This window comes from Taeniopygia guttata, chromosome 10 (genome assembly GCF_048771995.1).
Source record: "Taeniopygia guttata chromosome 10, bTaeGut7.mat, whole genome shotgun sequence".
Taxonomy (NCBI): domain Eukaryota; kingdom Metazoa; phylum Chordata; class Aves; order Passeriformes; family Estrildidae; genus Taeniopygia; species Taeniopygia guttata.
Window position 1 is genome coordinate 5,498,486 of NC_133035.1, and position 25,698 is coordinate 5,524,183.

The following is a 25,698-nucleotide window of genomic DNA, read 5'->3' on the forward strand; positions in this document are numbered from 1 at the left end:
CCGTTCCGCTTCCGCGCCGGCGGGGCGGGGCCGCGCTTCCGGCCGCGCGCGGTGAGGCCATGGCGGCGGGGCCGGGCCCGGGGCGGCTTCCCCGGGGGCGGCGGTGGGGCCGGGGCCGGGGCCGGGTGGGGCTTGGCGGGGCCGCGGTGCCCGGCTCCCGCCCGGGATGGCTCCCGCAGCCGGGCCGCGCTGTGCGCTGTGCGGCCCCGCGCCCGCGGGCCGGGCGGTGCTGCGGGCGCTGTTTCGGGCTGTGCGGCCCCACGGGCTCGGCTGTGGGGCGTGCGGGGTTCATTGTTGCCTTTGTTTGTTTTCAATGAGAGCGAGGACAGCACGGGCGCGCAGCCGCGGATGAGCAGGACGTGTCCAGCCCTCGCAGCGAACCATGGCGTATCAGCTCTATAGGAACACCACGCTGGGGAACAGCCTGCAGGAGAGTCTGGATGAGCTCATACAGGTTGGGGGCTTGCGGTCTGGGCGAGTAGCTTAATAAAGACAGAAGTTTTTATCCAAACGGTTTTGTTGTTCCTGTGTCGGGGTACTTATGGCGAAGGTTTGGGAAACTTCCTGTTTGAAACTGCAGGGGTTTGGTACTGTGATGTTTTTTTTTTCTTTACATTCTGAGTAAAGTGTTTTATGTAGGTGGCATAATCTCATGTGGCTCAGTAAGTTAACAACCAGCCTAAGCTGGAACATTACAGTCAATTTGATGTTCTTCTGATTATTTCCAGTAAATATTTATTATGAGAGATCTATGTGTAGTACAGGATTGAAATTCAGAAATGGAAATAAATACAGGAACGTAATTTTTTTTTTTAGCTTGTTCTTTTAGACATCTGCTGCATTGAACTTTGTTTTGATGTTTTTAACTTATACTGCATGTTTGAGCTTTTTTGAAACAACCTAAAATTTGTTTTCTTTTCAACTACTTCAGTCACAGCAAATCACACCTCAGTTGGCCCTTCAGGTGCTACTTCAGTTTGATAAAGCTATAAATTCAGCACTGGCACAGCGAGTCAGGAACAGAGTCAATTTCAGGGTAAGGAAATGATATCTTAAAAGTTTTACATGAGATAGAGCAACTAAGTGTTGATGCAGAATGTCATTTAAAGCTGGATGCTCTAAGCCAGAACTTAAGAAGGTTCATTTTGGCTCTGATAATGACTGTTTACCTGTGTATTCAGTATGCAGCTGTAAGGCTCATTACCTTGTTCTGCCAGGGATCTTTTGAATAAATGCAAAAATCAGATGATGAAAACAGGGAAGAGGGAAATGCTTTTTTGGTGGATAACATTGCCATCCTCAGTGTCTTGCAGATGAGGAGGGAGCCTTCTGCTTCTCGCAGCTGTCCTAGCACAAGTGAGATGAGGCCAGATTTTCAGCCACATGAGCAATGTGAAGAGAGACTAGAGAGTTTTAGATCCACCCTTTCACTGGATCATTTTGTAGTTTATTTTCTGTAGGTATCATAAAAAATTAAGTTGGGGGGTGTTCCCAGTCAGCCACCCTAATTGATGTTAGATAGCCAGCAAGTTGTTAAGTGTCAACTTGAATGTAGTGTTAAGGAAAAAAGCACAAAACCCAGCTTCACATTAACTTTTGTTGTAATACTTCTCTACAGTGTATGTAGAACACATCATGATGTGAGTGGGTCCATGAAAGACTAGATTTTTAAACAATATAGAGATGTTAAAAATAGCATCATTTCTCCAGCACACTTAAATTGTTTTGCAGATGTAGTATGGTATAAAAAACAGTTTAGCATGTGTTTAGTGGATAAATTTTAAAAACCTTACTTGGACCTTAAGTTCTAAGTTCAAGAATGTCAATTTAAAATATGTGAAGGTCAGAAGTTTTCCATAGTGTCATCCTCAGTAATACATCAAATAGGAGGGATACCCCTTTATGTCACATGTCACTTTTATAATGATTTTTTATTTAAATTAACACTTTGTTTAAGCAGTCACAGAATTCACATCTTGTTATGATCACTGCTGTGTGCTGTGATCATATCTGATTTTTCTAACGGCCCAATATTTTAAGAAATGTTTTCTGTTGCTGATCCTTTGTATACATTAGAAAAATTGTAACACTTCTTTGCCTACCTGGGGAGCCTCCCCTTGGATATCCTGTAATGGCACTCCATGGTCTTGAGAATTTCAGCCACTGGAGGGCATTTAAACTCCAGTTTTCCTCAGAACTGCTTGCTTGCCAGTTTGTATGCATTCACGTCCGCTGTTGGCCTTGTAGCATATGTGTTCTAGAAGGGACATAGTTCAGTAGATACTCATCATATTTTCTGTTGCTTTTGAGATGCATCCTGTAGAAAATGTCTCTTGTCTTTTTTAGGGGTCTCTGAACACATACAGGTTCTGTGACAATGTATGGACATTTGTACTGAATGACGTGGAATTTAGGGAGGTCACCGAACTTGTGAAAGTGGATAAAGTGAAAATTGTAGCATGTGATGGAAAAAGTAAGTATGAAATATAATATAAATAGGCTGAGACACAAAACTTGATTGTTTTTAGAAAGCTTTGACCAAATGTCTTACTAAAGCCAGGTTGACTGTATGACTTAGACAGAAGTAGGGCTCTGTATTTCCCTTTACATCTGATGAGAGATGAAACAAAAGCCAGCTAAATACTTCCCTGACTCATAGGCACTGAGGTAGAATCATGTTAGGGACTGCTGTGCACCTGTTGCTGGGAAGTACATAATACTAGAGCAATTAGAAAGTCAGAAGCAATCTTTTTTTTTCTGTGTGGTGAGTTTTCTAGTACTAACGTATTTTTTAGGATAGTACGATGTTTTACTGAATCTGAAGAGTGTTTCAGCTGTCTGAGCAAGGAATTGTCTGAGAGAAGTGTCTAAGCAGTCATTCTCTGGATTTGATAGTTGGGGACACAAACCCATGAGAAGTTTTTGTGTGCATTTGCAAGTCATAAGACTTATTTGTTGCCTAACAGACCCTCTGTTTGTACTCTGCTTGTGAGAGTTTACAGTCCATATCTGCTTGACTGGATTACTTTTGTTCATGTCTCTTGAGATTTTTTACTGGAGAAAGTAATTCAGTGACTTTTGTGGCAAGCTGCTTTATAACTTTTAACACCATCAATGTGGCAGAGTATTGCTAAAGCCATGTGAAATGGTGCTGCTTGTTTCATCCTCAGAGAGTGATGCTAAAAGCAGGAACTGAGCACGGAAAAAGCTTTATTTAAATGCACCATAGTCCTCTGAAACAGGTTCTTCATGGCTTCCTGACCCTGGCATGCTTACAATAGTCCCTTCAAGTTGTAGTTCTAAAGAGTTGACAGAATTTATTGTTTTCTCAACTTCTGGTATTAGCCAAGCATATAATCTTATTGCTTTGTTTTTGTGTGCTTATTATAGCTAGTGGAGGAAACCTAACTTTCCAAGTATTAATCATTTTCATTCCTGATAAATTGTGCAGATAAGATTTAAACAACTGGCTGACTTGAAGTTGCTATTAACACTACAGCCTTTTTTTTTTTGTTCCCACGAGAAGCTGACTTGTTGAAGGAACAGTACTCTAAACACTGGCGTGTTGTTCTCCATATTTGAGTTACATACTTTTTCCACAACTCTAAAGACAAGAAAGCAGTAATGGTTCTGTATCGAAAAGTGCACTGGTGATTCTGATAAAAGGTCAGAACAGAGAATTGGTCTCAGTTGATTTAATGAAGATTGTGTTCATTCTTGCATCCATTTCAAAATAAATGACAAACTACAGCCCACACTCCACCAGAGGTTATGGTGCTGGATGTGCAAAAACCTTTTTCTTTAGTAGATGATAGCCAGATGTGCCTTGTGGCTGACTGCAGTAAAGGGTTTGTGTATTGTTACCTGTTAGAGCAAAACTTTCAGTATTTTTAATGTGTGCATCTACACAGCTCTGGAGTTTTGTGCTGCCTCTTCTCAGTGTTGCTAAGTGAAGTGAAACAGCACAAGCAGTTCATGCATGGCATTGAGAGCAGTAGAGACAATAGGGTAGGTACAGAACATGTTCTAAAATGCTTGGGGAGCACTTCAGAACTTGTGGAAGGTACTAGAGAAAGTTCTTGGTTCTCTGTTTTCAGTGGAGGTGTGTATTTGTCTCACTTTCTCTTTTCTTTCCTAGACACTGGTTCCAATACTGCAGAATGAATAGACCTGTGGTTTGTCTGCAATATTTTCTGTTAATATGCAGCACTTTCTGGAGAGAAGCATGGAAAGGGACTGATCATACTCAATTCCTGTGATGCAGATGTGAGTTAACCCATACTAGAAAGCATCACAGACTGACAGCGGAAGAAATACCTGTAGCATTTCTTCATTTCACCTTATAGGGCATGAATATAATGTTACTTTTTTTTTAATTACAAGAGATACTGTTGTCTTTTTTGTTCAAAATAATTTCTGTAATAAACTTTTATTTAAAAACTTTTGAAATGAGTGATCATTGGAAAACTCAGTTTAAAACTAGCATTAACGTACCATATTTCCCCAAAATTTTCTAATTCTGTTTAGAGAAATGTTGCAAATGAAAAAGTTTCAGTTACAGGGTTCCAAGTGTGGTTGCACTGTCGGGTATTGCAAGAAATGTCTGTTACAGACCGATGGAGGAGGACATCGGCAAAAGCTTAGCAGCTCTTGCTGGGCAGCATGTTTGTGTGTTTATGACTGCAGTTTTCTGTCTATAAATAGCTCTGCTACGTGCCCTTTGCTGCACACTGCAGATTGGAACAAAAAGAACAGACAAGTTGCTTTTATTTCAATAGCACAATAAATATCTGTTGTTATCTTAAGGGATGCAAATGTGTATCTGTACCATGGTCTTCTCTTGTTCTACATCACTCAATCTTCTAGGTTTAAACTTTTTTTGTTTTCTAATAATCATGTGGTAAACTGAATTTCAACCCATACAAGTATAAAAATTTGCTCTTCTGATCTCCCAGCTACTTGTAGTCTCTTCCTGTCTGTAGACAGACTTCTCCATTTCGAGTTCTCTGTAGCCTTTTGACTCTCCTAATGCAAATAATTATATCTTTTATTTTGTTCCAATTAAGTTGTGCATTAGAGTCATAGAATAGCCATGGTTGGAAGGGACCTTAAGGATGATCTCGGTTCAGTCCCCTGCCATGGGCAGGGACACTTTCCACTATCTCAGGTTGCTCCAAGCTCTGTTCAACTTGGCCTTGAGCACTTCAGGGATGGGACAGCCACAGCTTCTCTGGGCAACCTCTTCTACTGTCTCATTACTCTCACAGGGAAGAATTTCTTCCTATTATCTAAATCTACCCTCTCTCAGTTTGAAGGCATTTCCTCCTTGTCCTGTCACTCCAGGCTTTAACTGTATTTCTGGGATAGTGTTTGTCCAGTTGCTGGATCTGTTCCTTCTATGGAGGTTGTTTCAGTTCATGGAAGGAGTGGGGAGCAAAGGGAAGTTAAGGCAGTCTGGTGCCAAAGTTCTTTCTGCTTTTTGTTGTTTTCCTCTCTATAACTTTCTTGCCACTTGCTATTTTTTGGGTTTGAATTTCAGCTACTCCTGCCAAGTTCATGTGATTAATGTACTTTGTGGTCTTGGAAGAGTGAATTTACAACTAAAAGCATCAACTGCACTTCTGCTATACTAAGCTATTGTAATATCCACTGGAAAATACGTCATTTCACTTGCTAGAGCATCAGCACACTTGCTGCTGCATATTTGGCTCCTCTTTGCCTGTAGTGTTCTGGACTTTTTCATTTATTTATTTCCTTGTTGGTTTTCTTTGGAAAGATCACAATTGCTTCCACTTCTCAGCAGCAGAGAGAAAGTAAAATATAGCTTTGCATCTTGACATAGACCTGGAATGGATGTTTCTATTTACAAAGTAAATTAAAATGAAGGGAAGAGTAAATAACCAGTGCAGAACTGGCTGTGGATGACGGCCTGTTTAAACATGTTTCCAAGAAAAAGGATTTTGTCAATTCCATAGGTGTGCAAACCAGGATGTTATCTGATGTAAGCTGTTTGCTCAGTCAAGGATGTCAATACCTGACTTCAAGTGTTATGAGAGGGGCACAAATTTAAATTGCAGAGCAGGAAGAATTTATGAGGAATTTCCAGAAGACACGTTTAATCAGGATCGTTATGTACCTTTGGACGATGACTAGGCACAGTGAGGTAGGGAAGAGTTATTCAAAGCACAGATACTAGTGTTTAAGGATCTTGGCAGCTTAGGGGGTAGGATTTCAGTCAAGGTCCTACTGACCTGGGTTTGCTTTTCTGTAGTCAAAAATTTTGGGGTGGAGAGGAAAGTAGAAGCATGTTGCAAAGCACTTTAGTAAGAGTGTACTGGGAGACGTGAACTTTGTCTTTGCTGTAACCTAAAGGGTGGTTGTTGTTAAGATTAGCCATTATGGACTAGGAGGTAGTAATTTACAGATATATCAACATTTTGGTTTGCATCTTGTGCTAAAAGAACCTGCATTATTCAAGGAAGTGGAAAATTGTTCACAGTGAGTAGTTAACATTTAATGGTCACTGCTGTTGCAGTCAGAAGAAAAAGAACACCCTAACCCTTCTCCCTGAATCAATTTTACTCATGACTGCAGATACCTTATTGTGCTCATATTGTTCATGTTTACTTTTTGTTTCTTTAGAATTTATTACCTGTTTTCCTCCAAATTCGTTTTCATTGACCCATCTCTTTATTATAGGGCATCTCACAGCTGATCATATAAAGTATCAAATATGAAGCAAGAAGGAAACCCTCCTAACTAAAGCTAAAAAGAGCTGTTATGGACCTGTTGTGTAAGTATGTAATAAGCCTCATTGTTCTTGTAAAAATAAAGTGAAAACCAATTGGAAATGAAACATAAAGACAGGTTTAAACCAAAAAAATCTGGTTTTAAGTCTCAGAATTATAGTTTCATCTGCCTCCTGTGCACTTCTTGAAAGGTAAATTTGCAGCATATTACCTCCTTAAACAACTGGTGGTTATCTAGAGTTCAAGTTATTAGTTAATGATTGTAGACAGACGTGGCTGAAGTAGATTTTTTACTGCACAAAGTTAATATTTCTGATATGATTTCCAATTGGACAGCCCATGATTTTACTGATGAATTTCATATGGAGTTTAACCTATTTTTTGAGGTGGTCCTATAATCTGGTGTGATTCTGTTACTTTGGGCTAGTCCTGCTCTATTCCAAATTAATTCTTTTTTCAGTTCTACAACCAACTGGCAAGTTACATGATTTCTCTGTGCTCTGTTGCCAACTTTCTAAGATGCCAGCTATCTGATTTCTAAGATCCTTTGAGATCTCTGGAAGGCAAAGTTCTCTATTAGAGTTGAGTTGTGGTTTTTACTGCCATTTCTAATTGCAGAGACATATCACTGCTTTGTATGACTACACTCATAAATATGACGTTCCTAATGTCTTTGAAAGAGAATATGCTGAGAACATTCCTTTGCAAAAATCTTTTTGTCTTAGTTCACCTTAAGTATTTGGGAGTAGGCTCATTCTTTCAGAAGAAATTAGGTCACTCCTAAAATAAGTGATTTGAAAATAAATTTGCACAAGATAGCCTTTGTTTTTCCAACCAAATCATCTGAGAGGAACTCTGGGTAGTAACACCATTAGAAACAGGAAATTTCCTTTGGATCAAGAAAATTGGATGTCGAGGTTTGCAAGTTGTTTGCCTCTGCAGGTAATAACATCAGAACAGTCATTTTCATCCAAAGCAATGATGTCTGAACGGGAGGGCTGCCGGGGCTGTGCTTTTAGATAACTGCTGTCCCTCCTACTGAGTCACCAGGCTGGCTCTCTGGTATGCTGGCTTCACTTGATGCCTTCATATTCTGTGGGAAAGCTTTTTCAAATCTGGATAGATGCTTAGATTCTCTGTCTTCAGGTCTAACCAGGGAGGGCAAGTGAGTAACATTAAAGGAAAAAATATTTTGACTTTGCTAAAAGGCTTACCGTGGAACAGATTTGAAGTGGCAGTTTGCACCCCCAATGTAAACTCTTGTCTCTGGCTCTTGGTTTGTAACATTTTTGTGTCTGACAAAAGATGAAACACTATTATTACACTGTTTACAAGCAATACTTCATGTTTCTGAGTGAAGAAACAGCTGAAGAAGTTAAACATATTTACAAAGTAAAGGGGATAAAAATTACTGTTGACAAGTCTGTAAGTAGCTTGTAGGTATTTATCTTTCTCTACAGGTATATTTGCAAAATAATAGGCCGCTCATTCAATAATCTTTCGCTATTTCAAGCTGGGATTCCTTCCAGCCCCCCAAACACCTTTGTTCTTCAAGAAATAAAGTATTTAGTTTTTACAAACATCCATTTCATGGACAGATTTGAGTTTGATGCAATTTCTTAGAATTGTTAAGTTATGGAGATCTTTTTGTCTCCATGAATATGCACATTTCCCCTCCATTTTCTAAGGGAAAAAGACTTTGCCACAGTTAGAAACATGGTGACCCTTCTCTGTCTGTTTCCGTCCAGGAACTTGAACATATCCCAGCCCCCCCACTGAACCCCTTGGCACTAATTTGCCATTTTGAACTAATATGTATTAATTTAAAGTAAGCAGAAGAGTTCTAAGAAGCAAAATCAGGTTGGCAGCACTGATTTGATGCAGTCTTCTGTGGTGGGAGACTTGAGTTCTTACCCTAAGTCACCAGAGAAGTTCTGTTTGTTCTAAATGAATGTACTAGACATGGAGATAATTTCTATTTAATGTTGAATTTGCTGCTGAAACCATTTAAAAAACTTGTATGTTACCATCAGGTTAACATAAAGCTTGAATCTCTTTAGCAAATGTCTGCTTACCTAAGTTGGCTCCCCCCAGGATCAATAATTCTGTTTATTTCCTCTTTTTGCATAAACAAATGCTCAATGATACATTGGGTATTTATGTTTTAGAGCTTTTCTTGCCAGTACTTGGTGGTGTTGTCTGTGAAATCACTATAGTGTTTTAAAAATCACTATTTTACAACCAAGTTCACTTTAAAATGTTTAACAAAATTGCAGTGATACTCCTTTTCAAGTCAGTTACTTCATCTTCTCATGCTATTTAAATCAATGTTTTAAAGATCCATGTGACTGCAGTCATAACTTCATTTAAACCATAGCCTGGTGTTATGGAATTGCTTCAGATGTTCTTTGTATAATGCTAATTCTCTGCTGTAGACCTTAAATTTGTAAAGGTGAGTGTTTACTTACAAGAAAGTTACTTTGAATAGATTTTTTTTTTAAATAAAGACAATGGCATTAATCTCTTAGTATTACAGGTACTGAAAAGCTGTTGGATCCATGGCAAGGGGCTAGCTTTAATATGAGAAGGTGAGAAAAACACATGTGGGTGAAATACAGAAGTTTGCAAATCTTCCTTTCAGCTACTAGAAACTTTAAAAACCAATGTGTTAGGTTGTTCATTGCCCATTACTGGATATGGCAATTACAGTACTCAAATATAACCAAAATATATATTTTCTTTTGTGGGGGGGGTAGGGGGGGCGAGGTGGTGGGAAGAGAGATGTAGATCTTAGGGAATGTAGGTTTGCACACCATTGTGTGCATCCCTCTGCCTGTGTTTGAGATGGAGAAGTGGGTGCACAAAGGCTTAACTGGTTTAATGCTGCCTGCTTTTCTGCCACGAGTACAAACCGTTCTCCTCAGAGGACAAAACAGCGAAGCGTTATGTATTTTATTGTCTTGGATTTTATTGAGGGTTGGCTTTTAATGATTAACGGGTTTTTATAGAGTCAAAGTTTAAAGTGAGGCAAAAGCAGCAGCCAGATGTTCAGCTGAGCAGTCGGGTGCTCTGTGGAAAAGCCAATTAATCATTGTTTCAGCTCTGCCCCAGCCCACCCGGAGGCCCCGTGACGGGCCCGCAGGCAGCAGCCCGGGGGTCACCTTTGCCCGCGGCCTCAGGAAGGGCCCGTACAGCGCCCCGCCCCTGCCTCCAGCGGCTCTGGGAGAGAGCGGCGCTCTGTGCCCTGTGAGGGACCCCGCGGCCCGTGAGGGACAGGACGGGCGCCGAGCGGGGCGGGCTGAGCCTCCCGCCCTCACACACCGGCCCTTCCCTCCGTCTGTCCGTCCGTCCGACACTCGGCGGGGCCGTAGCCCCGCGCCCGCCCGCGGGGCTTCTCCTCGGGGCCGCGGCGAGGCGTGAGCCCCTCAGGGGCCCGGGGGATCCTTCCGCTGGCCCCGAGGCGCCGTCGGCTGGAGCCGCCCACGGAAGGCAGCAGGTGCTGGCCAGTCTCCGCGGGTCCCCCTCAGAGGCCCCGGCCGTACAGGGCCTTGTGGCGCAGGTACTCCTCCAGACACTGGATGGCCGCATCGTCCACCTCGGGGTCGAACTTGTTGGCCAAGAGATGGTGCTGCTGCAGCATCCAGGGCACGTCGCCCACCCCGTAGATGCAGATGGAGCGCTGGTGGCGGCCGGTGCAGGGCGGGTAGGGCGCGCCCTTGCTGATGTCACCCTCCAGGTACTCCCACTTGACCAGGCGGGGAAGGGCGTTCATGTCCGAGAGCTGGAACTTGTCGCTGAGGGGAGTGCCCCCCGGCACGCCCGGCATGCGGTTCAGGGTGGCCCAGACGTACTCGTCAGGGCTGTAGCTGTCCTTGGACCACTCGAGGAACTTTTGTGCTGTGGGGTTCTCGAAGACATACTGCACGAAGTCCCGTGTGACGGCGTTGTAGGCGCTGCCCGTGAACATGGGGTAGCTGTGGGGTGGGGGCAGTTTCTTCTGGGCAGTGCGAGAGATGGTCTCGCCCACCTCGTGGTGGTACTCCCAGCGCTGCTGCTTGGAGGCCGAGGGCCTCTCCGACTCCACGGTGTTGTGTCCCTGCAGCACCTGCAGCACTCGGACGATCTCGGCGTTGGTCTTGATGGGGAAGTCGGTGCCGCAGGTGTTGATCAGGTAGCGCCATGGCACGGGGCTCTGCAGGAGGTCCTGCATGCAGTTGAGGTCGGCCTGCAGCCGGGACCAGGCGGCATAGACCACGCTTTCCAGGCGGCTGGCCACGAAGACGTTGGGGAAGCAGGCAGCAATGGCCCGCACGGCCTTCTGGAAGGCGGCCGGGGATTTGCTGTCTACATGGACACAGTAAACGTTCTGCGGGGCGTAGATGGATCGCAGGAGCCGCTCAAACATGTCGATTTTGTGGTGAATGATCATGGAGTAGGCGATGGGGAACTCCTCCTCCTCCTGGCTGAGCGGGAACTCGATGTAGCGCCGGGTCTCCTTGAAGGCTCTGCAGTCCCTCGTAATGTTCAGGTACTCGCCGGGCGTCAGCGAAGCCCTTCTGTTCTTCACTTCCAGGTTGTTGAGCTGCGCCTCTTCGATGGCTTTGTGGTCCCCGCGGACGACCCCCGAGCAGTTGATGCTGCGGCTGGGGGAGAGCTCCAGCGCCCGGTAGAGGCGGGAGCGGCCGGCGGGGTCGGGGCGCGCGGTGCCGCGCAGCGCCAGGGCGGCGGCGAGCAGCGCCAGCGGCCCGAGCAGCAGCGCCCAGCGCCGCCGCGCCGCCGGGGCCCGCTGCGGCCGCGGCATCCCCGCGCCCGCTCTGCCCTCTGTCCTTACCCCTGCCTGCCCTGCCCGCAGGCAGCCCGAGCCCTGCCGCACGGAGCAGTCTGGCAGCTGGACACCTACTGCCTCTGCGAGGTGGTGGAGCAGTGCCCGGGTAATCCCGGTGTGACCGCAGGTGAACAACAGTCCCCTCCCTCCCCGTGGCGTGGCTCTGTTTGGTTTTATCAACACTGGAGGTGGTTCTATATCTTCTGTGTCTGTTTAAAAGACGATATTTCATTTTACCTCTGTCCAGCATGTAATGCAAGGAAATTTCTCTAGAATTAAACCTTCTGTAATGCACCTTTTTGAAAGACTTTACTAGATTACTTTGGTGTCTAACCTGCTTTTCCAGTGTTCTGATTGATAGGGAGGATTTGTGCTAACGTCTTTATGAAAACTTCGATGGGAGAAGGTGTGGCTGTTAACGTCCCCACTAACTTCAAGAAGCAAGTTTGTTACAGAGTCCAGTTACAGTTACAGTTACTCCTAAAACAGACAAGGATCTGCACAACCTGAACTTCTTTGGTATAGGTAACGTGTCAGAGACATGTGGATATCCAGTTTTATCGTTAATAGGTAACCTAAACCCATGGTGAATCAGCTTGCTGCATCTCTCCAGAGTTATTTGGATTATTTGGATTAGTTATGTGAGAAATACCTAACCCTACATGAGGCCTGTATATTATTTTGTAGGACCACACCTAAAAATACTTACGGTTGGCTCTGATCTTTCTTTAATTTTTGGCTATGTAATAAAGTATTATTAAGCAAAATTAGTGATACTCTCACTGACTGCTATTTAAACAAAATTTTTCCTAGGTATACTTTGTACATAATTTGCTGTCAAGTACACATCTTGTAATAAGGTACAGTATCCTCTTGTGAACCACTGTATTCCACTTTTTTCATTTGTAGTCACATAAGGAATGTTTTTATTTGTGTCAAGTAGTAATGGCTCTTTTCAAAAGAACTGTTATTTTTAAAATCAGTATTTCCTTTGAACTATGACCAAAATTGAGAAGAAATTAGATTTCCACTTTCCTGGCTGTTCAGTTGGGTGGTGTTTTTTTTTTTTTTTGGGTTTTTTTTTTCTTCTTTTTTTTTTTTACTGTCTCTGCTGGTATCGTGATACTTACCTAAAAACCATGGCATTGTGTTTGGCTTATAGCTTTGAGATTTATAGTTTTAAAATTACCAACATATATTTGGAAAATTTCATGATAGCTTTCTCAGTTATGTATCTTTAGACACCAGAAGTTCAGTGTTCTTATATGGAGTCTTTGGCACACTTTCCAGAGTGGGAAAGTGAACAAAGCAAAGGTGGGAACAAGGAAGTGTTGAGGTTCCTAAATAAATAAACATCATGCAAATATAAGTATATTGTATATGTATACTTTATCTGTAAAACTTTAACATGATGAACATGGTCTTGTGCAGGTTCTGCTTTTTGAAACTAGAAAACTGTCTGATTATAGACTTCCACTTCTGTTTGCTTCCATTTAATTTCAACTGAATTATGTGTCACAGTCCTGTACTGTCTAACTGTTCAAGCTGTATCTTTACAAGCTGCTGAGATTGCATGCCCACTAGCAGAGTCTTGGGTCAGTTTGATGATAAGATAGAGGTCAAGTTCATCTTTGGAGAAACTGTTGGATGTTAATTAATTTTCTTTTCAGAATTCTACTTCATTGCTGGTTTATGACAAATGGTTTGAAAGCACTACATGCAGTATGTCTGAAGCTGATGCAGTAAGGACATGAAAAGGTAACAGTAAAAAGCAGTAAATAAAATATCAAACCACAATAAATTTTGTAGCATGCATACCAGTTCCTGTTATTTAACTGAGCACTGCCTGATGCTATTCACCTTACAGCTGCAGACTCATTTCTCTGCTCTTTCTGGACCTGTGGTGCACTTTTACTGAAGTCAGAGGATCTCTGCTTTGATCCAAGACAAAATTGCTGGACTGAAGAGCATAAGTGAGTGTGGCTTAGAAAAAAGCTGAAGCAGACAATCATAATTGAGATATAGTCTATAGGATAGTATTGGTTACTTGAAATTTTGCACATCAGCTGAACACTGCTCACAAAGTATAACAAGTTTCCTCAATTACATTTTGTATAATAAAGCAAAATAGGGTGATAAGGCATTACTCACCTTATACAGATTGCTGAAGAGACAGACAAATAAATAGGATGATGCTGGTAAAGACATTTAAAAGAATTTCCTTTAAACCACTCTTAAGACTGGCACTGTTTCTGATTGTGGTGCCCAACACTGTAAGCTGGACTGCATCCTGGGGAAGAAAACCTGTTTTTTTCTTGAAGGATGTAGCACAAAGAAAACACAGTGATACTGGGGATTATAAATACATTAGCTCATGCTGCACTGTTTCTAGAAAAGGGTTGCTTCATACATCATGGGAAATATAAACAAAACAGAAAACAAAACTCTTATAGACAGACAATAGAGGAGTTCAGAGCTACAGGAATAAAGAACCAAAAAGAATAGATTTAATTTCGGACATTTCTCACAATGAAAACCCCATTATAACTGTCTTATTGAATAGATGGTTTCTTAAGAGATAAGGGACTTCCTGAACTAGACACAAATGTTACTGAGAAAGGTTTTTGTCTTTTACCCTTAAAAGCATCTTAGTTTTATTTCTTGCCTTGTTTTCAGCTGTATAAATAGTATTCTGAACTTTAGATTTTCTGTTCTGTGGTAGAACTTTTATCAATTTATCAATGTTCTGTGCAGTTTGATTTGGTCACAAGTAGAGAGTCTGCCACGATACACCGACACTGCACAGAGTGTTGACAATTGAAAGTTATAGAGCTGTTATGATTATGAAATAAAAATAACTATTTGGATATATGCATCTCTAGTTATTAGGCAGCTTGCAGAAGAGTGACATGATACTATAAAATAGTTAGAAAATGATTCAAGCTATTTTTCTGAGTTACAACTGAGATGAAATTTTGCAGGTTGTTTCAGAGAAAAACCACTGGAATTGGCACTAAAACCATACCAGACTCCTGAGGTGTATATGTAAAAACGGTTAAGCTAGAAAGATTTTGCCACATGCTAGAGGATAAAAAATTAGAATGTTTGCAAAATGTGTATTTGACTAACTGTGGAACAGTTCCTGGACAATAAAGGCTGGGTTCAGCCAAGCTGGTAAGTTGGAACTGTTCTTCCCTCCCATCTTCCACAGGTAGACTTACAAAAAACAAAGCTAAAAGAAGAATGCCAGGAAAACTACCACGCTTTGGAAGGGTATATTTCAGCAAACAATAGATTCCATACTGAAACAAGGTGTTCTTTAGGAGCACTAATGTTCCTTTATTTCAGGAAGGTTATGGTTCATGATCTCCTGGAAACTATTTGGAAATTATACAGCAAAAAGGGCTACACTGTTCCACATTTAAAATTGTGAGATCCCAGCACTGATGTGTAAATCCTGACTGATACTGTGGCAGGATGCCCTGTGCTGTGCCCGTGTGGGACAGAGTTCCTAGAATACAGATGGCATTGTCCACCTGCTGCTGACACAAGGTGTTAGCCACCATTGCTAAAGCTAATGGGCAGGAGGAAATGCAGAGTATTGGTAATCAATTGCTTGGTGGTTTGTTGTTTCCTTTTTTAAAACATATATTTTTTCTTATATGACCATTAGTGTAACTGGAACCATAAATCTCACCAGCAATATGGCTGTGTCTTTTTACTGCTAAGACTTGACAGGCACATATATACTCACTAGTGTGAATGTTTAACATGTAGAAAAGAATTGGGTCAGGAAATGTGGTTGTGTTTGTGGTTGTGGATATGAGCAGGAGGATATGAGCTACAGTCTGGGTAGTTTTGGTATTATTATCTGGGTAGTTTTGCCATTATTTCATCTTATGTGTAAAGCGTGTTGAAATTATGGTTAGCTCTAACAGGAATCAAAGTGACAGATTTTACAAGGCAGTGAGAGCTGACTCTCCTGCTTTTGAAGCACCAGAAGTGACCAAATGTAAGGATAAGTGAAATGCTTGCCAATAAGGGATAAAAATGTAAAAAATGCACACACTGGGTTCAGAAAACGTTTTATCATGGTACATCCCACTAGGCCTTAAGGAATCATATGCTTTTGATATGTGTGTTTTCACCTCAGATTGGTAGAGAACAATAGGTGATGTTGATGCTCTTACTCGCCATTACCATACTGATGTTGTTTTTAAAATTATGAATACTTGGTGGCTGTGAGGGAAAGATGGCTGGGCTGTGTGCCCAGTTTCACATATGAGCATGCCAGTGAACGTTTTGTTTTTGTAGCTTTGAATTTGTCACTTGCTAATGACACTTGACAACCTTGTGTACCTTCATAGAGGAGACACCAGTCGATTTCTAGGTGGGCAGCAATCAGGAAAAATTGTAGCTGTGACTGCAGGAAAACCCCAAAAGAGTCTGAGTTCTGAGAAGGGAATACACTGAAAAGAGCTTTTACCACTGGAATCGATAACAGAGTTTTTGTGAGCAAACAGCTGAATGAGTACTGTAAGAAAAACTATTAGCAAGGCTCCATGTTCTCTTCTTTAACTTTATTCCATCAATTAATAGCCTGAGGCATGAGGTTTTTCATTGGATATTAGTGACTCATGTTTTGAAGGAACAGGCAAATATACCAAGAATGCAGCATTGGAATTCAAGGATTAGACCTAAATTAAGATAAGGAGAGGCATTAATTAGAGAAGAGACATGAGAGGAAGGCAATTGTGCTGCATGTGCAGAGCTGGTCAGGTATTAGTTGTGTAGTTCTAACTCCCCATGGCAGGGGGGTTAGAACTGGGTGATCTTTAAGGACCCTTTGAACCCAAATAATTTCATGGTTCTATTACCTCCTTAACAGGTGTGGTGAGCTGAAAACTGGTTTAGAGAAATTCTTGTTTGAAACAAGGTACTAAAAACCCAGAACAAATGCTAAATACTTGGTAGTCTATAGAGTTTTCTAAGTAAGACAGAACAAAAGATTGTCTTTTCTAGGATGATGGTAGAAGTCCATTTTTCTTTCCTTCCTCCATAAGAGGATTGGTGTAAATTGCTTGTCCAATGTTTTGATTTCCAGCTGTGTTTGGGGCTTCCATTAATGATTAATTTGGGATTATCTGCAGGCCATCAATTTTGTTCACTCCTAATACTTTGTGTATGCTTAAAACTGCCAACGTGGTCAAAAGCCTTCTAGATTGAGTGCCAAGTTTTAACTGCAAATGTAAATAATGCCTGCGAAGTGCACAAGTCCCACTTTGCACCTCCATCATTTTTAGTGCAAAGTGAGTAAAACTGAAGGGAGGGTACAAGTCTTCAGGAAAAAACCACAAAAACCAACAACTAAAAAAACAACTGAAAAACAACCAAACCCAAGCAACTCTTTGTTTCTAAGTCTCCTAAAAAGGAACACTTGAAGCATGTCATACTTGTAAAAAGCAATTTCTCTGTATTTCAGCATATTCTCAGCATTGTTTGCTTTTCTTTTCAACTTCAAAATCCATGAAAAATTGCCAGAGTGCAGTGCTGGACTCTGCGACCCTCAACACCAACCAAATGGCCTAATAGTGGGACTAAATTAGACAAGTGCTTGAAGAAGATATAGCCTTGCCATAAAAGCCAAATTATTGGCTTATCAGCAACACCTTCTGTCTTACAGCTGACTGAGAGGATCTGGCAAATTTAGTATATTGCAGGATCTGCCTGTGACACTGTTCCATTGTCTCCTTATGTTTCTAATGAAACTAAAGTTAATTTACAGCTCAGAGAACTGGCTACCTTCCATTGACTATCCCTGTTGTTCAACTGTGGGTGAAGAGTTCAACTGTACTTCAAATTCTTCTATTGTTTCTAGCAGATGATTCAAATAATGAGTGTGAGACATTCTGCCAGTTACTAATTCTGAACTTCAAGTTAATTATGTTTATATTGTGTACATATAAAGATAATATGCTTCTTCTGAGCAGTGTCACTTGTGATAGTTGATAGAATTACACTCTTTTATGGTGAAAAAGCTGTATGTGTCTTATTAGTCAAATGTGAGCTAATTACTGCCTATGTTTCTTTATAGCTTGTCAGTGGTTTCCAGTGAGGAGCTGAGCACTATCAACATGAAGGCATTGGGAGGGAGAACTTTCATCCATAGTAACAAATCCCGTTCTGTCTCCCAGTGGATGTTGGGGATAGACACTGCCGCTGACAGTGTAGGTATGTATAGCACATTGCCTGTTACCTTTTGTATGTAAATCCTTGAAGAGTTTCCTCTCCCTCAGCTAGAAATGCATGTTTCCTATATACACATACTCCCCATCTGTCAAAATCTCTATCCTACTGAGACACAGACTGTGAGTTTTAATGGGAATTTATAGGTTAGTGCTACTGGAAGCAAAAGAAAAGGAAGTTGTTTTTCTCAAGAGGAAAATCAAATAAAACATGACTAAAATAATCACCAAGACCAGTACTGCTGGTTAGAAAGGAAGAACAATTTTGTGTCAAAACTCTCCTCAAACATTACAGGTTCCGTGTGGTTTTATTTGGTTTGTGCAGCACTGTTTTTGAATCAAATCACAAAGTAATGGTGACAAAGTGAACTTTATATTTTTAAGTTAAAAACTGTTGTTTGCTGTATTCAAACATGTATGTTGTTCAGGCAATATCAGTTGTCTTTTCTCCTGCAGATTTTTAATTCATTTTATGAAATGAGCAAAGTTAATTTGTTTTTGTCACCTTGCAGAATCATAAATTACTATAGAATGACTTTTATGTTTTTAAAATATGTGAATACAATGTTCTTGGGCAAGTGCCTGCTTAGTAATGCAAGAATAACTCAATGTCTCCTTCCTAAAGAACACCAGGGCTTTTAGCTTAGCACCTCTCTGGATGCAATAAACCCACTCAGCTGGTGGTTAAAGGAGGGATGGCTCTGCTTGCTCTGAGTTCCCTTGTCACTTCTAGCAGGATGACTGTAATGAGAGCAGCCACATCAGAAAAGAGTCAAGATTTCAACTTACTTCTCTCTATCAGATCATTTCAGTGACCTAGAAGTCAGAGTCACATAAGCTTTTTTTAAAGGTGTGAGACAGGGACAACAGGCTGTGTTTTCTCTGCAGTCCTCATGCTTTCTTCCATAAGAATTTAACTGAACTCCAGAAAGGAATACACTAGAAATTCTTTTAATGAGAGCTCATCAGTTTGTGCCTATATTTGGAAAATAATTCTTTTAAAGTTACTAGAATAACTAAAATGAAGTAATTTTCCAGACAATTTATGCATTCATTGAGTTATTTTCTTTTTTTTTTTTAATACTTTGTGGTTCTTTTTATTAGAAAATAGAAAACTTTTGGATTAAAAAGGAAAAAAACTGTGTATGTATGAGAAAGAAACAAATACGGGAACACTTTCAATTGCCTCTTCTGATGTCTATTTAGGTAACTGTTACAAGTCCACCTTAGTGACCAGTAATACACCAATGTGCTGTATGTACCTGAAATCTGAACTTTTAGAAAATCTAAAAGTTGTATATTTTTTGTTTAAAAGAAAAAATGCTTTTCAGATTATTTTTTTAGCCATGCTGTCTGACCTTGCTTTATCCTAGTTAATGACATAAATTTTGATCATGCCATCTTTCAATTAGCCTACGCATTTCACAGAATTTAATACTTTGAGGCAGTTTGGATAGAATCTGTGCATATATTTCAGTGTTCTTGCAGCGCTATTACTCTGTCTAACAATAAAGGAATAAGGTACGCAAAAAGAAGGGAGACTGTTCCTGCCTCAGAGAAGACAAGGATGTTCATTGTGCTAGCCTGGGAATAGGATTAATTTTCATTTTTAGACTTTGCTTTGGTGAAAAGCAATGTAATGTAAGTTTTTGATCTTCATTTTTGTATTCCTTTTGTGGAACTGATCTTCTGTGTCTCATAGGGCTTTTCCTAAGTTAAATATTTTCTCTATGTAATCTCTTTTGCAGTATGAGGTGCTGTGTGAGTATGTAAGCCTTAATCATAAAGATAAACTTCCTCATTTAGATTGGCATTTTAGCTCATTGATGTTCTTGGGCATCCAGAGGGATCAAGTCTGCAAATATCTGCTGAAAAATGTGCACTTATTATCTTCCCTGATTAGGACCTGTGAACTTAATCAGAGGACTGGATATGCAATACATGCTTTGGAAGTCTCTGCCTCCTGCAGAACCTGGTGTAGTCTCTATTGTGGAATCATATAATTGTTTAGCTTGGAAAAGGCCTTTGAGACCATTCGGTACAGCTGTCAGCCTAGCACTGCTCAGTCCACCACTAAACCACATCCACAGTGCCACATCTCACTTGTACTGTACACATTTCATCTTTCATCTCCAGGGCTAGTCACTCAACCTCTTTCCTGGGGAGCCTGCTCTTGTGCTTAACAGTGCTTTTGGTTGTCACAGTCTAACCTGTCCTGATGCAGCCTGGGGCCATTTCCTCTTCTTGTATGGCTTATCACTGTAATTTTCAGCCTTATGCAAAGCACATGCTGGCATGGAAATTGTGTCTTGTCTGCAGTGATTCCTTGCTTGCTTTTGTGACAGCTACGTATTAGCCAGCAGATTTCTCAAGAATGGTTTATCTGACAGATTTTTTTCCCCCTGCTGTCTTGTGTTTATTTTCAGGATGGGAGGATCCAGGAAAAGCATAGGTGCCACAGCCTGGCTTCTATTTACTTTAATGTGCTGTATGTAATTCCTTATGGGTTGACCTGGAGTTTGTCATGCAATGCTTTCTGACACAGCTTCTTTTAGGTTGCAAGGTTGGGTCACACCTATGAATTGTGGAAAAAAGAATCAAACTCCACAACTTAGTAAAAGTTGTAAAGCTGGTATATTTATTGCAGTGCTGGGTGCATGTGGGGATCGTGCCTCCTTCCAAGGACATGCATGCTCCTGAGAACTCCCAATCCCTTTTTGTTCTTCCTTCTAGTACATATGCATAGAATTCCACAACAGTTTGGTTTTGCATTACAGCTTGCAATTAGTCCTAGTATAGATTAGTCCTTGTACAGAGAACTCTCTGGTCACTTTGTTCATCTCTTGCAGACTTAGCTTTGGATTTTATTCTCTTCATTTCAAAGTTCAAGGAGCCTCCCTTATCTCTTCAGCTTGGAAATTTGCATTCTTCCTCCTCGGCTGAGGCAGTTTTTACAAGCACAGCAGAGTTAGCAGACTGAACAGCATAGTTTACCTATGCTAGCAAGCTACTAATAATCCAAAGCAGCACAGTTCACCTAAATCCAAATGGATTTCTACCCTATTAAATTTACCCTGCAAAATCCCCCTTTTCACTTGTATCTGTGCTGCTGTCCAGAATGGCCACAAGCATCATCTTGTGGTGGAAAAATTGAGCTAAAATTCTGTCACTTGGAGTCTGATAATGAAATTAATAGCCTGGATTCAAAAAAAGAGCTGCCAGCAGTCATGCTCACAGGGCAACCAAGGTGACTTTCCCACAGCAGATTTTGGGGCTAGCTGATACTGGGATTCAGAGTGGGCTAGAGGCCCTGTTCCTGGTTTCTCTTCAGCCTGTCCCCTACTTTGTGTAGTGGCCCTGTCTGCAGCAGCATTGGAACAAAGAGGATGGAGGCCAAATTTGCAACCAAGTGGAAAAGCTTTGTTAGGAAAGGAAAAGGAAATTAATATAACAGGATTCTCATCCAGTTTAGATGTCCTTAGAAAGGACAGATCTTGCTGAAATGGCTTCATCCTCTACCTCAGAGGAAGTGAAGTGGGCTGAGCTAGGGAGGTGCCCTAAGCAGTACCTTGAGATGGAAATATTGAAGGTGGCACTTCAATAACCATAGTGGGTAGCTGCATTTATGGAGATTTAAGTTTAGACTTGGCCTGGTAAAATACCTGTCTTAGCAAACCCTCCAGTGTAAACATAATTTTGCATACTTCACATGAAGTATGTGATTAGGTCAGCTCTCCCTGTGGCACTTAAGGGAGTGATATATTAGTTCATTTCAGGATGAACTGCTCTCAGTACAGGCCAGCAGCTCTGCTGGTGTGGTGATACAGGCCTTTCACAGTGCCACAGACCACAAGCTGTGCTGGGAAAGGCCTTGTAGTGCAGTGTGCCCTCAGTATTGATTTGTGGTTTCTGTTCATCCTCACGTGAAAAGATTTTCTTCTATTCCCGATGGGAATAGTATCAACCTAAAGAGGCTACATCACAGCTGAAACTATTTAGTAACTATATAGCTACCTTATTCTATTGTATAAAGAATTTATATGGTGTATGAGAAAAACTTGACTGTAACTGGATTATTGATCTTCATTTTCTTCCATGAATAATCAAGCTGTTACTGGATTATTGTGAGATTTCCACTCTATCTCTTAACAGCTGCATTCATGTTTGTTTTTAAATCGTTGACATATTTACTACACAATTCTGTTCAGTGCAGTGCAAGGGGAAAAGGGCACACTTGGTATCCCTTCTGGGTAGTTTTGATTCCTGGTAAATCCTGTCATATCTTTCTGAGACTGTCAGTTCAGTTTCTCTTTGCCAATCTGGCAGAGTTGCAGACTTGATGACTGATTTTGTGGGGTTTTGTTTAGAATAGTAAAAGGCTTGACAGCTAAATGTATAATACATATTCAAGAAATGTTCTTTCCTATAATGAAAGTCACAAGTCCTGTCATCTCCTGGGAAATTTTATCCAATAAATGTATTCAGAGTGAGAAGAATCTTCTCAGTTATCTTGGTTTTCAAGTCTTAGTTATTAATATGTTAGTCACAATCACACTGTAGGTGTGTGTTACTCAGCAGGTTTTTGTTTGGTTTTGGGAGGTTTTTAGATTCACATGGTGGGTAGCCATGGCTGGGTGGAGGTTCCTTTCCTGTGCAATGAAGGTGTGTGCTTTCCACGTTATCTCGCATACCTGAATAATTAAATAGTCTCTTTGACGTGTACCAGCTGATAGAAAATTCACCTTGTCTACATGACTTACTCTTAATGTTACCTATCCAACACTTACCTTATTCTTATAGGCTTCAATGTATATTATGCAAAATTTTGGTTATAATCTCATTACTGATGATCATTAAAAAAATATTTCTTGGAATAGCTTACATGTTTGGCTTCTAGTTCTGCTGGTCATGAACAAAGTAAGCTCAGGTCTTCCTATGCTGTGCATCTAGAACTGGAGAAGACATTTTGCTTTATATACAGTTTAACTTAATTTGTAATGAATGGTTCCTGGTACTCTCGTTAAATTTTTAACCAAAATTACTAAAATGAAAATCCAATCATTCTTCACCACCAGTAAAGGCATCATACATATATTAAAATATGTCACCGTTTTGGAACATGGCATAATTTTAAAATATATTTTTCCTCTCAGCATTCCTCTGAGGTTGGAAGTGCTAACAAACTCCATGAACTTATTTCCAGATGAGAATTGAGCTGCAATGAGGTTGAGACTTGTTTTTTGGGTTTGCTGACTTAGTCTGTCCAGCAGAGGAGGGAGCTGAATTTGCCTTTTTTCACGATCAAGAACAGCATTCTGTCCACCCTGATCTGCAGTGGCTGGCACTTCCCTCCCCCTGAGCTCCCAAGTCCCAGACCTTAGGGAGGTCACAGCCATTGAGCGGCCAGTTTTCCTTCAGATGACCAAATACTTCCTCCTCTTTGAGAGAAATACCAAAGAAGGGAGTGAGTTATTGCCTCTAGGGCCAAAGTCAGCAATTTTACCAAATACAAATCACAGAAGCTGTGTTTGCTTGGCAGTGCTAAGTTGTCTCTTGCTGTGGCTGGGGCTGAGAAAGAAGCCGGGGACTAGCTGTGGGTTTATGAATTATTTAAACTCGTGCACCATCTAGTGGTACCTTTTCAAAAAAAGCCTATCAATCATCTAAGATAAAAGCAGATCATCTATTTAATAACTTTCTATTTTAGGTTTCAACTGTATGTATAATTAAAAGCAAGTAGCTGTGTAAAATTGAATATTAAGCATCATCTTTCCCCTACGAAGCCTGATGTTATATTCCTTAACATGTGTTTACATATTTCTTGCAGATAACATAACTGTTGGGTTTATCTTCTTAAGCAAAATGCTCTTAGTTCAGAAGAGTTAACTTTCAGAGAAACCAAGAACAGTTGGTGCACAAAATAATATTTCTTTTTAGTTCAAAAGGTCAAATATTCTCTTGAAAAGTATGACTTTTAAGAGAAGCTGTATTGGTATTTTGAAGAGTAAGAATGTTCACTGCACAGAAAGAGCAGTGACAGTGGCATTGCATATTTTTTCCATGTAAAACTGCTGATGTGCCTTACATCTGCTCTGGGAAGATTCTGAGGAACAGTCAGCAATGAGGAATCAATGCATTATCTAGCTCCTGCCGCTCAGGCAATCAGCTTAGAGATTGTGAGCTGTTTTTAAGAACAAAACAAAACCCACTCTGAATTTCTTGTATTATTTCTAGTTTTTTAGCCTGTAGGCTGCAGTCGTTTCACACTTTCAAGCTTTTCTCAGGATGCAGGGGAGTGGAGATATTTTCTTTTAAAATTAATGCTGAGTCTCAGACATGATTCCAGTAGCAGACTCTAAGCAAAGCACTAAAAATAGTGAGAGTCATGATAAAATTGCAAGAGCAGGAAGTGTTGCCTCTGAGAGGAGTGGGGAGGAATCTCAATTTGCATGCATTCATTAACTTGGTGTCTGAAGTTAAGCTGCTTTTTCTAGGGTGCTGCTGCTTTCTTTGCTGTAAGAATTTTAAAAACTTCATAAACCAACTCTGGCTGAATGTTCTAAGGTAGTTTATACCCATTAGAATAACATGCTATTTACAATACATTATCACAGAACTAGCATGTAAATCAGATTATTTATAATTTCCTGGACAGCTTTGATTTTGCAGGTAGACTGAAGCTGTGTGCATGCTTAATTTTTTTGGATAAAATGTCGTGGGTGCTAATCTCTGGTTAGTGGTAATGATCTGGAGCATGTTGGAAAGATAATTGCATGCTAGGCACAATGATCTCATTCAAACTGGTGATTGTGCTGCTTGATCTCCATTGTAATACCTATGGCTTCAAAAGATGCATATTAGTATTTCTGCATAGAAATAAATATCTGGCAAGGTTCTACTTACATGAAGCTATTTATGCTCACACTCCTTTAATTATCATTTAAATATAAAAACTCTGTAACTGCTGCCAGGTGTAATGCAAATAAAGTGCATTACATCTCACTTCGCAGAAAGGAGGTCACAGGGCAGCTCATAATTCTACAAAACAGCATGGAAGGAGGTATGAAAACCAAAGTGATGGGCGACTGAGCCAGGTCCTTTCTACCTGTGAATTGGAATGGTTTATGATACCTTCTCTCCCAGGTAGTATGAATCTAACAATTGTACCTTAGAAAGGAAAGGTACCTTTGAAAGTGGGAATGGCTGTTGTTAAGCTTGTGATACTTGGTACTGAAAGAAAAATGTCCAGTCTTTACCATTAGCACTGGATGTTTAGTAAGTGCAGAAAGACAGTTTTCTGGTTTTAATGAATAGAAACTTCTGCTCCTGAACAGACCCAGAATTTAGGCTTTTGAATAGTGATTTGTGTGGTATCTGTAGGAAGGTAGGTAAATTTTCTCACTGTATATTTGTTGTAAACCTCTGTCCAGTATAATACATGACCTTTCACATTTTGATTTTACTGTATTGCACTTTAAATGTGGTCTCTATCAATACTTCTATAGTCTGTTTAAAATTCAGTTTAATTTGTCACAGTTTTCTTTTGTGCTCTCATTTTGCTCAGTAATTCCATACTCCTGCTGACTTGTTTGTGGTTGTACATAAAATGCTATAAATTGTCTTAAATTTCACTAAGTTTCTGACATCGAAATATGAAGAGGCCATTGTGTCAGTAATGGAATTTTCCTGTTTGCCATATTTTATTCTTTCCTAGACAGTAGTGCAGTGGTAATGTTTTCAAAGTAGAAAGACTTTTCTTACAGGCCCATCCCTGTGTTAGTACACTGAGAAATTCTGAAGTAAATACTAATCACAGTCCTTTCTACATATCAGAAGTAGTTTGTGGAAATGCTCTTTTATATATTGCTGAACTGGTTGG

General features: G+C 40.7%; 3 protein-coding genes across 4 annotated transcripts in view; 2 read left to right on the forward strand and 1 right to left on the reverse strand.

The window, feature by feature from the left end:
* The first annotated feature begins 26 nt into the window (after nucleotides 1-26).
* On the forward strand, nucleotides 27-4,445 carry GTF2A2 (general transcription factor IIA subunit 2). Its single transcript, NM_001245594.1, is given in 4 exon segments — nucleotides 27-454; nucleotides 932-1,036; nucleotides 2,347-2,473; nucleotides 4,139-4,445. Coding segments are annotated over 4 exon segments (330 nt in total). The 5' UTR covers nucleotides 27-382; the 3' UTR covers nucleotides 4,165-4,445.
* Nucleotides 4,446-9,692: 5,247 nt separating this feature from the next.
* Nucleotides 9,693-11,760, reverse strand: GCNT3 (glucosaminyl (N-acetyl) transferase 3, mucin type). Its single transcript, XM_030281825.4, has one exon. It carries the CDS (start codon nucleotides 11,548-11,550, stop codon nucleotides 10,273-10,275), a length of 1,278 nt encoding a protein of 425 aa, XP_030137685.4. The 5' UTR covers nucleotides 11,551-11,760; the 3' UTR covers nucleotides 9,693-10,272.
* Nucleotides 11,761-12,751: 991 nt separating this feature from the next.
* OTUD7A (OTU deubiquitinase 7A) overlaps nucleotides 12,752-25,698 on the forward strand; it is a 138,536-nt gene continuing 125,589 nt past the window's right edge. Inside the window, exons 1-3 of one of the 2 annotated variants that reach the window (XM_072933735.1) lie at nucleotides 12,752-13,332; nucleotides 13,442-13,547; nucleotides 17,669-17,805. The gene's annotated coding sequence lies outside the window, so the exon portion shown is untranslated. Of the gene's footprint in view, nucleotides 13,333-13,402; nucleotides 13,548-17,668; nucleotides 17,806-25,698 lie in introns of those variants that run through there. The other variant, XM_072933736.1, reaches the window with a different exon arrangement.